The 12,136-nt window shown below is 38.1% G+C and overlaps 1 protein-coding gene across 1 annotated transcript in view; it reads left to right on the forward strand.

Moving 5' to 3' along the window:
• The window catches only part of LOC139588741 (3'-5' RNA helicase YTHDC2-like), a 34,702-nt gene extending 23,074 nt beyond the window's left edge, over nucleotides 1–11,628 (forward strand). The window contains exons 25-30 of the mRNA XM_071424335.1: nucleotides 387–676; nucleotides 1,072–1,249; nucleotides 2,155–2,358; nucleotides 4,246–4,428; nucleotides 5,620–5,723; nucleotides 5,874–11,628. Coding sequence (XP_071280436.1) covers nucleotides 387–676; nucleotides 1,072–1,249; nucleotides 2,155–2,358; nucleotides 4,246–4,428; nucleotides 5,620–5,682 — 918 coding nt within the window. The 3' untranslated portion in view covers nucleotides 5,683–5,723; nucleotides 5,874–11,628. The remainder of the gene's footprint in view (nucleotides 1–386; nucleotides 677–1,071; nucleotides 1,250–2,154; nucleotides 2,359–4,245; nucleotides 4,429–5,619; nucleotides 5,724–5,873) is intronic.
• The last annotated feature ends 508 nt before the right edge of the window (nucleotides 11,629–12,136 follow it).

The following is a 12,136-nucleotide window of genomic DNA, read 5'->3' on the forward strand; positions in this document are numbered from 1 at the left end:
GTCTTTTCCATCAAGTATGTCTGAAGAGCCCATAAAAACAAACTGAACTGGCAGAAGGGCATTAGACATGAAAAGACTGCTTTTAAAGAAAAGATAAATTTTTAAAGTGAAAAATGAAAAATCCTGTGTGTTTACAATAGAATTTAAAGTTTTGTGCAGTGCAGCATGAAATGGTTTAGAAATTATCTTGGACTTGAGGAGAGAAAAGATAACAGCATAATTTAAATGTGAGGTTTTCTCCCCCCCCCCACCCCGAGCCCTTAGACTTGCCTTTCAGTTTGCCAGAATGCCACCTGCTGCCTGATAGGAAAGATGCAGGGACGTAGGATACCCTTTGCCTAACTGATACATTTATTAGTCTTTAACAGAACTGAAATTCATTACAGGCTGCTGGCTTGGTGTTGCAACTCAGACAGAAGTGGCATAGCTTATTTCTGCGTCGCATGCGAGCTCCCTCTAAATCGTGGTCTCAAGCTGATGAAGCAATTGTAAGAGCAGTTGTAGCTGTTTTAACTGCTGAAGAACAGTCTGCAGGTTTGCAGCAGCCTTCAGGAATTGGTCAGAGACCAAGACCTGTGGCTTCTGAAGATCGTCTTGTACCATCTACATGGAGGTCAACTAACACCAGGAGAAGTACAGCAGAAACTGAATTCTCTGACTCCTCTCATGCTGAAAAGTAAGATGTTGAGATCTTCCAGAGACTGTAGCTTGTAAATTTATTTATCTGTAAAAACATCACTTGAATTTCTGCTACTTTTCTGCTACTTTTACAGCTGAAAGCTTTGATACTGCCCTGTGCTGTGTTGTTAGTTGGGATTTCATTGAGAATTATTTAATATCTATGCTGGCTGTTTGGGAGAGCAGTCAGAAATAGTGTCCATGAGTTGTACTCCTTGGGAAGTAGCAGAAGAGGTTTAACCATTACAGAGTGAATGCATCTTTTTTTATTTAGTGTTTAATATGTTTTGGAATGACTAATATATATGGTCATCTAGTAGGCTGATATGTAGATATAAATTATTCTGTGACCTCTTCCAAAAAGGATCTGTTGTATCTACCTTTACATTTTAGAGTTCTGATGAGGTCTACACGTCCCATACTTCATCAGCCAAAGAAGTACAAACGAAAAAATACTTTACACTCCAAACAAATTTCAGATGACCGGTCAGATCGATCATCAGTGAAATCTGCAGACAGCAGTAGCTTCCCTAGCCCCTGTGCTAGTCCATCTTCTCCAATGTCTGGAAAGGTACAGTTCTTACAAACATATTACCATGCTCTTCAAAATGAATAGAATCTCTTGCTGATATCTTTCAGAAACTACCAGGTATTGTATTGATAAATTAAGAACCTAACTTAGATTTTCATTGTTAACAACCACATAATATTTCTTTTTGAATCAAAAATCAAAAATAAATATCTTTTTATAAAAGCTATTCAAAGTATAAAAAAAATCCAATTTTGAGGTGTTCTTTTTTTGGAACTTGGTATAATAAACAGTGACAGTGTGTACAGTACATGCATTTCTGAATTCTGTGGATTCTGTCTTCCTCTGTTTCTGTTATAGCATACATTGGTACTGATTCTCTTTAAGTTTTGTGTTATCTGGAACATTATGACTGCTTGGCAGTTTTTTGATGATTATTTATTAAAGCATACATTTTTAGTGAGGTTATTTTCACAAATCTCCCTGTATTTTTTAAATTCAGCCAATTTTACAGGGAGAAAATTTGTTTCCTGGAAATGGAAATGCAAGTGTGCTGCAGGCTACAGTCTAGAGTGATTAATTTTGTGTCATCTGAAGTTGTCTCAGACTTCAAAAAATTGTAATTAATCACTAGACTCTGTAGGCTTGTTCTGCCATAATTGTTTGCTGCCCCTCATGAATTAATTATAATTTTGAAAAATGCTTAAAAATGTAAAATAGATGTAAATATACTTTCAAGTCAATTCTGACAGGAACAGCTGATAGATAGTGTATTTCTTGGATAACCTTGGAGAAGAGAAGAAAAACTCCTTGAAAGGTCTGTCTGCATGCATGTAGAACTTCAGAGCTAAAGCTTGGTTTATTTTATTGTATTTTTTGTTATTGTGTTATTATTTTTATTGTATTATTATTTTATTGTATTTATTAATTTAATTTAATTCTTTCAGGCTTCCAAATCACCTTCACCAAGACAAAATATGCCAGTTCGGTACTTTATAATGAAAAGTAGCAACTTGCAGAACATTGAGATTTCTCAGCAGAAGGGTATATGGTCCACTATGCCAAGTAATGAACGAAAGCTGAATGGAGCCTTTTGGGAAAGCAGCATGGTTTACTTAGTATTTTCTGTTCAAGGGTCTGGACACTTCCAGGTGAGTCCTTAGTTAATACCAGCCATTGGTAGTGGTTGATGGTTTAGGAAAGTGCAGCAAATGGCTGTGTACAGTATGGAGGGCTTTGCTTACAACTTCTTACTTCATAATAAGTACTGTGCCAATGTCTCTTGATTGCTGAGGAAGAGTAGTTCATTCTTCTCCAAAGTAGTCTCTTTTAATGAACTTGATTTTTCCCTCAAAGGATAAAACTAGGTTGTCTCCAAACATAATGAGTCAGAATAATGTTTCTACCCTACATAAATGCTTTAAAACAGCAGCAGTGGAACAAAGAAACCCATACAAAGCAGGGAATTGCTGACTTTTTCTCTGCGTGCCAAAATAAATGTTGTAAGTGAACAAGAAGATACAATCAAGTCACAGCTTTCTAAAGCCAGGAAACTCATATGTCTTTAATACAAGTTTTAATAAAAACTGTTCTGCTGGAACTGTAGTTTCTCAAAGTTAGGAAGCTGGAAAGACATGGCCATGTTTCTTTCAGAGCTGTCTTGAGTTCGCATTTAGTGAGGTATTTGTCAGCAGTTTGTTGACGTATTTGTGGCCAGTTTAACGGTAAAGACTTGGCCTGCTAGTACAAAGTTGCAGTTAAACTGTTTTGTAGAGCCTGCTAATCTCAATTGCTCCAAGTAAAGAAAGTTCAATTTACCTCTTTATATATTATAAACTATTAATAGAAGTCAGCTAAACTTAAAATTTAATGAACCAGTCCAAACATAGAGATCTTGATGATACCACTGAAGGATTGTGGTGAAATGTAGGTATGTGTACAGTGATTTGGCAAATGCAAATGGCATATTGGAAAGTAATTTTCAGTATGCCATTTGAATCTGAAAATGGGCTGTTGTATTGGTGGTCTTAGACAAGAAAGCTGGGAGGAGAGGACACATGGAACTCGGGATGTAGATGGATTATGTTGCCTTGCCCTTCCGGTTTTGACAATGCACTTATCTTCATGGGAACATGAGATTAACATTTCTAATAATATTTTCTTGCCTCAGGTGTCTCTACTTTCCACCTGTATTTTTCCTCTGTTCCTTTTATTAATTTTAATTTATTTTAATTTAAGGCTTGAGCTGTCTAGGACTACATGACTTACAGCAGCAGTGTGTGCTGGTAACCTTAGGCAGTGCACTGTATCTCTTGGACTCCTAAGTCATAACTGGAGTAAATTTGCCTGAACAGTTGATACATTGTGCATGGTCTGGGTTTATTTTTGTTTTGTTTGTAGTCTGTGTTTAAAGGGTATCCCTAAATAAATTAAATGCAATCTTGGATTTGTGGTTTCTTTCATTTCATTTCTGAATACTTGTCTTGTTGGAATTTCTTTCAGCTTCATTAAAGAAGAAACTTTTGAGAGCTTTAACTTATTTCTTTGGAGAGCAGCTCCTCATTTTTAATTGTATATGAATGTTTGTTAACAAAGAGGGCATAAGGGAAAGAAGGATGGAAGGACAGACGGAAGGAAGGAAGGAAGAGATGTTTGAAAGAATTTTGTACAAGTAGCGAGGAATAGCTAATGGGCATAGAACATTCATCTTGATACCTTGCACTTTTTACAGCAGCTTTTCAACCTCTGTTATGAAGCTTTAAAAAGCTGCTTGAATGTTAATTGTGAAAGATTAATTGAAAGATATCCTTTATGCTCATATTCTAGAAGGTATATTTGATGTGGAAAAAACAAATTATACTTCCAACTTTCTAGGTGTAAACATTTTGGGAGATCCAGCTTCATGTGTGTGAATGTTTGAATCAATCACTGAAACTAATTTGAAAGTTTCATATGAAGTCCACTCATTTATTTAATTCCAGCATAAATAGATGTGCTCTCATTATGTCTGTTCTTTCATATTTAAATTTTTTTTCCAGGGTTTTGCTAGAATGTGTTCATCAATAGGGCGTGAGAAAAGTCAGGACTGGGGATCTGCTGGATTTGGAGGTGTATTTAAGGTGGAGTGGATCCGAAAAGAAAGCATTCCTTTCCAGTTTGCACATCATTTGCTCAACCCTTGGAATGACAATAAGAAAGTACAGATAAGCAGAGATGGCCAGGTAGTTACTCTTTTCTAAAGTCTTCTTTACTTGGTGGAACTGTGTTTTCTTCATTAGCTTGTTCAGCCTTTAACTCAACTGTGTTCATGTATGTATTAATCTGAATCACAGTTCCTTGGAGCGCATTGTAGCTTCAGCTAATGCATAATTACTGTTGCAGTAGTGAATTTGTTAAAATCAAACCAGTTTCTTGCTTAATGTTATTTAAAAAAAAATATTTAAAGCTGGATTTCTTCAAAATAAATGAAATGTTGGTGGTGGTTTTCTTTTAATTTCTGGAGGTTTGTTTCCTGTTTGATTCAGATGTGTCCTCTGAGATAAAATAGTCTGTCATACCCAAATAACCGTTCATAATTAGAGGTTTGCATTTTCTGTAAAGCCTCAAGAGAATCTTGATATTTGAGGCAGAATAAAGCTTAGTACTATTCTCCAATCTATTAAAGCTAAATGCAAGTACAAAAAGCCAGAAAAGAATTTGCACAAGAATTCTCTGCAGCAGTTTTTGCATTCTCCTCAGTCCCCTCCCAAAACATCTCCTTGATACAAGATTCTGGAGCTAAACTTTTTGTATTGTCTTCTCACTGCTTCCCCAAAAACTCTTCAGTTGAAAAATAAGGGAAGGAAAGTATTGTAAGAATAAGGAAAGGAACGTAGCACATGTTGAAGTTGACAGTGCTTCTCCTCTAAGTGGCTCTTAAGACCTAAAGAATCTGAACAATATCAAAAATAAGTGATTTATATTATTGTCTGTGATTCCACCAAGAACCACTGCATTATCTGTGACCTGCCTTTCCACATTCTCCACTGCATTTAATGGAATTAAACCTAAAAGATGTGGAGAATAATGATCTTTAGTTAATAAGGAAGTGGCCTGTGGAACGCACAAATTGTATGGCACATCTGTTCTAGTGATGGTATCTTCATTAAGAATTCTTTTTTGAGAACAGACATCTTGCCTGAAACAAAAAAAAATCCCAAACAACTGGTAGATGAGGATTGCTTATGAATGTTTCTAATCTGCTGTTGACCCCTTGTTGTAGGGATAGTTCTAATATAAGTCACAATAGCAAAAGTAACAATTCTTTCAGAAAGACCACCAGCAACCTCTTCTAAGGATTTTGTAAAAAATAGTTTTTATATGCACAATCGCAGCAGTGCTAATAAATTTTTTAATTTCCTGATTGCTTCTAGGAGCTCGAACCACAAGTTGGAGAGCAGTTGCTGCAGCTTTGGGACCATATTCCTTTGGAATGAAAAAACTCAACTCATAAAGCATGTCAGATAATGAAGTCGAGGTAGTTATTATTTCATGTATTGCACTCTGGTTTTATGATAGAGGAGAAGGTCTCAACATGCACTATATCATTTCAGTACTGTCATTTGTAGCTTGTGGAAGAACAGGTACACAGAGAACTAAATGTTTTCTTCCTTTTGATTTTTTCTAGCTGACATTGAAACATCAGCTCTAACCACTAGAACCAGCAGCATGCCTACAATACCAAGATAAGGAAAAGGTGGCACAACAAACGAATTCCTGAAGTTCTTAGTCATGCTAGCTCTTAGCTAGCAGTGAAAAAAAGAGGGAATTATGTTTGTTTCAGTGTTTCCTTGTTTTAAAAAATGTCAATAAGGTTATCCACGAGTCTTTTTTTGACTGATTTTTTTTTTCTACAGTAGTGGGCAGATACTTGATAATGTGGTAAAGTTCAAAACTAAGTTTAAAGCAGCGCACCACATGTAAGTTGTTTGTGGGTTTAAAATAGCACAGCAGTTTACATTTAAAGCATTCTCAATCCAATAAATGTATGAAAGAAGCCAGTTTAATGTTAATTAATCATTCTTGCAGTTTGATTAAAATAAATAAATTGAGAATAGAAGTCTCCAAATATGTTGGGAGATTCTGTAATTGTTTGATGAACTTCTGTATCCATAGTACAAGAGAGAAGGATATAGTAAATTACAAACAACTAGACAGCTGGAGGACACTAGTTTTTGAATTCTAGTTTAAATACAGAAGGGAAAGAAGTGTGAGACTTTTTTGAGTGTGGATTGATCCAGTGGTATTTCCAGTTTCAATTTTTTTTCCTGGAAAAATACTCACACTTTGACAAGCTGAAACAATCTTTCAGAGGCCTGTGGCCAAATGGTATTCTAATAGTTCACTAACTTGAACATTGTTAAAAGATTTCTACTTCCTTTATAAAAAATAAAAAATAAAAAATAATTGGCAGTACATTGGCACCAGTTGCTTCATCTTTCAATGAAGTCTTCAATTTTTCTTTCTATACCTTGTCTTTCAAGTTCATTTCTTTCTTCTATACTACTGCTGTTTTCATTTATTGGGCTTTTCCTAAGTCATTAACATACTGTAATGTAAGGCTGTTGCAAATTTAGTCTGCTCACTGTCAGCAATGTTGCTCATTCTTGAGTTAAACTGAGAGCTTTTTCTGCTTCTGAGCTTCTACTTAGTTTCTGATGTCTTCTTAGGATGTTCTCATAGTTCAGACTATCCCATGTATTCATTAACTCTGGCACAGCATCATTAGAAATTTAAGTTAGACCTGAAACAGGCTACTGCAGGGCCTTGTGCAGTCAATAAAAAAGCTGCCAAGGATGTGAATGGCTGTGGAAGATAAGGAAATTAAAAAGGTATCCAGAGATTTAAAAGAAAAGGGATCTTTAGGCATTAAAAAAACAAACAAACATCTTAAAAAATATATGTATAATATGTTTTCATCTTGAATCCAGAACTGAAGACTCATTTGCACCAAGTAGTGTTCTTTAAAATCCATCTCCTTTCTCTTTTTTTTTTTCCTAGGGAGACATTTATTACTTGTTTAGCACCCTCTTTAATTTATATAAAAATAATAAATATAACCTACAGGAACCCTGCTCTTAGAAAACAGTCAGATTTTTGCATGTTGCTACTTATCTCTGCCAGTCAAGATGCAATAATTTCATAAACAGGCCTAGGACATGCTTGTCATGTCCTCTCTGACTGCTACCTTTTCTCTCCACATGATCAAAGTAGTCATTAACTACTGATCATGCTGTTCATTAACATGGCATTTGGAGGAATCCTTATTAAAAGGACCCTAAGAGGTAAACTTATTTCTTTGTAAGAGTTGAAGCTGGAATGTGTTGTTTTTTCCCTAGATCTGAAACTGATGGAAGGGAGGCAGAAAATCTGTAGTAAAATGTTCAGCTTCTCAGTGTTCTCATTGAACAAGGTACTTGGCATAAACTGGATTTTTTAGACTTGGTGCCTTTCTCTGTCCTTCAGTTTTTGGGGTTTTTTTTTTGATTGTCTTCATGCTGTCAAATAACCTGTATGAAAAATTTTATAATGAAACTGTAGATAAAAGATTTTGTATTGATCTTGCTTGAAGTGGCTCTGCAGTTGTTCTGCAGTCTCTTGGAGCATTCCCAGTTGCCTGTGGGCCAGTTGGGATGTATCTATTTACTGTTTAAGGGAACCATTGCGGTTTGGGTTTGGTTCACATCTACTGGTGGAGGGAGGGAAGTTGCTGAGTAACAGAGGTAAGACAAAATACTGTCTCTGGATTTGGAATATCTTAAGGACCTCCTTTTTTAATTTCAAGTGAGGATAAGTACGGCATGGAACTGAGATCCAGATCCAAACTGGAGAGAAGCTGGGTTACACAATGGTTCCTGCTTCTTGTGTTCATTAAGATATGTGTCTCTGTCTTGCCTGTAGTCTGTGAATCCTGCTGCAGCTGGGCTTTTATACTTTGTTTGGCTGGATTACAGGTAATTAGTACCAAATACAGAAGGGATAGATCTGGCTGATACACTGCTTCTGGAGGTCTTAAATTAGAGAAAAAAATCAGCTGTCTACCATTTGGTGGTGATCCAGGGTAAATGAAGTGTAATGTGAGAAGTGGCCTACTGTGTTAAAAACAAACAGACCTTAAAGAGGTCTGGTGAAAGCTTAATACCTGATAAAAGTTCCTCAGGATTGTATCAGGTGTAGGAAAGGGTGCCAGATCCAACTGGGTGGTAATATCTGGGAGGTAGTCCAAATATTTAGATCCTGGCAGTTTCTTGTGAAGGATATTTTCTGTGATATAGCTCCAGTATTTGATGCAGGTCTCCTGGGATGTACAACGGCTACCTGGCTGCTGGTCTTCAGCATGTGAGAAGGTTCTGTCCGGGAGATGATTCTCTGATCCTTCTCATGCTTCTCAGGGCCTGGCAGAGGTGTCCTGCTGATGTTCTCCTCCATGTTGGGCAAAGGCATTTCTGGGTCCTGCTTCCCCAGGGGAGCTGCCACAGGCATGCTGTGTGCCTGGTCCTTTGTGGCAGCTGACTGCTGGCTGGGCCTCTGGATCCCACTAGAGACCACACGGGTGACTTGTACAGGAACACGGCTCCTGTGCACTGTGTATGTGCCATGGGATGAAGTACAGCGCAGTGCAGCCCCCAAGCCCTAAGAGCTTGTGGCTGTGCCCTGCTCGCTGTGGTTGCCCCAACAGCTGGGGATCGTGTTCTCCTCCATTGGCATCTCTGTGGTCCTCTCCTGCAGGACTGGTCCAGGAGATTCCCAGAAATGGGAGGAAGAAAACTTCTTCAGACAGAACTTATGTTAGTGTGTCCATGGTGAAACCACCCCCTTGTAAATACCCCCTTAAGGGGAAGGAAGCATCCAATACTCATAAATGCTCATGATCAAAAGGAACAGCAAAAGTGACAGGGTCTGCAAAATCTCACCAAGTTTTATTAGTAACTTACACACTTGGCATGGAAATTGCTATGTTTATGTTAGTCCATACCCTGTCCTATACACAAGGCAGAGGATTTGGGAGAAAGGGCAGGGTGAAAGGGAAAACAGAGAATAAACCATGAATTAAACAGAGGGAGGGCAAGAAAAAAAATGTGCATGAGAGACCACTAGTCCCGGTTCTAGATTACACACTTGGCATGGAAATTGCTATGTCAGTCCTAGCCTACCCTATATACACATGGCAGAGGGTTTGGGAGAAAGGGGCATGGTGAAAGAGAAGGGAGAAAAGGAGAGGTGGATTAAAGAGGAGGGAGAGAGAAAGAAAAAGGGAGAGAAAAAGAGACCAGCAATCCTAGTTCCATTATCAACCCAGATGATGGGATGTCATTCCTGGTTTTGTGATTGATGCAGATGATAAAATAGATGTCCATGGTCCTGTAAGCACTGCCCAGGATTTAGGGGCTTCCTTTCTATGGGTAGGTTTCCTTGCTCAGAAACCAGGTTTCTTGCTTTGTATGCCAATTAATTGTCATGCACAGTCCATTTTTTCAGACCTTTCTGGAAATAGGTCAGAGGCTTTGTGGTGGTTCTTGCATGATCTTGACTCTGCTCTGCAGCCTATGCTCACTTCTTAGCTTTATTCTTACTGTTTTGCTGTACTGTGTTGTGTTTACCTCCAGGCACTAGAACACGGATGTTTGTCCCAGAGAAGTGGTGTCCTACCTCTGCATGGCCCCCTTCTCCAGTCACAAGTTGTTCTTTCTGATGTGCAGTTATTACCAATAGTGCTGGGTTCCTCCCAACAGCTCTCTCATGTTTTTACCAGGAGTCCTTGGCTGACTCCACAGCCATGCAGTTATCGGTGTTTGAGACACACACACAGTGTGGGCCTCTTGTCTGCTGGCATTCTCCACCTGTGTTGTTCCCGTGGGATGCTGAGCAGGCTCAAGACCAGCCAGCATCTCTGGAGCCTGATCTGATGCTGGCAGTGGGCCGCTAATGCTCAGGGCATCCCCCCATGCAGGCAGAGTGGCACTCAGAGCCTGGAATGCCCACCTGAAGTTGGAGGGATGCTGGCTGTGGACAGCCTGAGCCCTGCTGAGGCCATGGGCTCCCCTCTGGCAGCCCGGCGCTGGCCCCGTGCCAAAGGCCTGTGCTCACAAGGGGTGAGCCCCTTGTATGCAGGAGTAGTGAAGCTTTGGCCCCTGTCCCTTTGTGCCTGGGCTTGGTGTGGCTTGCCTTCCCTTTTGGGCAGTTCTTTGTCACCTCCTGCTTAGGATAGATCATGGACTCTGTAATCTTCCCTTTGCTACGGCTCTTGCTTGAGATTCCCACTTTTAGCCGTAGAAAATATAACCGACAAAACTGCAGAATGGGCCTGGAATTGAACTTTATTGGCAGGAAAGGCATAAATATGATCCTTCCAGTGCGCATCTAAGCAGAAGAATTTGGGAGAATAAGCTTTAGCAAGCATTTAAAGCATTTATGAGTATTCTGAAGGAACTTCCTGAAAATAAACCATTTTGTTGAGGTGATTGTTCCCTGGTGAAACTGACTGCAATGTAGTTTCATTGTCTGAAATACTTTCTTGCTTTTTGCACAGATTTGTGTGGCTCCTTTTTGTTAATTATAGCTATGTTCATTGTTTGAACAAGCTGAAAACTCCAGGTATGTCCACTTTTGAGAAACGTTCTAGGGAACAGTTCAATGTTGCTGGCTTTTAAATGTGTGTTCTTTTGTTATCTTTTACTTTATTTAGCTCAACATAGCAATGACATTTAATTTTATAAGTCTGAACACATCTGCAAAAATTTGGTATGTTTCCTTTTTTTTTTTTAATATTTAGAAAATATATACTGAGTTAGTCTGTATTTTGTATTTCTGCCTTTTAAAATTGCTCCAAAGGTGAACAGAGTGTAACTGGAGTGGTGGTATGGTCTCACAGAAAGAAACACTTCAACAGTGATTGCAATACTAAGTGATTTGCTTGGGAGAAGCTTATCTACAAATGAGACCTCCATCTTGATTCTTGGGTATCTCAGAGCCAAAAAAAAAATTCCAAAGAAACTTACCAATTGGACTATATGAGATGCTGGTAAATATGGGTTTTAATTCTATGATGTGTACTAGCCTTGTTTTAGGGTATAACATGTAGTCAAGATGCTATTTCCACTTAATAGCTGTCACTACTGGGAGGGTTTTCCTAAAAATGTCTGAATTTCCTCTTTCTTAGTATTTTACATGTAAATTTAATTGTAATTTTATCTGATATTAATGAAATAAATTGATCTGAGATACTGTCAGCAAAAAGGATCCATTTAATAATATTGTTACTTAACCGTTATTCAATTAATCAGTCTCTAAAAATCTTCTTATATTACTTTAGAGTGTCCTATTCAATCTTCCTTAGGAACTGTTTCCAACGTAAATAATAAAAGGATTTTTCTTCACTTAAACTTTCTTTTTCTCTTCCCATCAGCCTTCTGTTTTTGGGTTCTAATCAGCTTTCTGGAAGCTCCTGTAAGCACACATGATCACTAGGTGGTGATGTTCTGCCAAAGAAAAGCTTAAAATGTGGGAGCTACAGATTCATGAATAAAGAATGAAAAAGGCCAGAGAATGTAGAGTTTACAATTATTTAGTTATTGCAGTTTTTTTTCTTTATAGTTTTGCAAAATGTGTACGTTCAGGGAGAAAAAATCCTCTTTTCTGGTTGACTTATTTCAAATTTATGAATTGTTTGTTATGAACGTTAACTTGAGTAATGGCTTTGTACGTGAATAATTACATCTTCCTTCACCAGGCAGTTGACAGTACTGCTGTAAAGATCTTGGGAAGGGTGGTGGCATCTGATACTGCATTTTCAAATCTGAAGTTTAAAAATATGCCTGGAGTTGATACAGAAGGGAGTAAATAAGGTGCTGAGATTGACATGTAGTTATGAGACGTTTCTGCTTTCATAAA

This window comes from Agelaius tricolor, unplaced genomic scaffold (assembly GCF_023055355.1).
Source record: "Agelaius tricolor isolate 1412-34295 unplaced genomic scaffold, bAgeTri1.0.p SCAF_4, whole genome shotgun sequence".
Lineage (NCBI taxonomy): Eukaryota > Metazoa > Chordata > Aves > Passeriformes > Icteridae > Agelaius > Agelaius tricolor.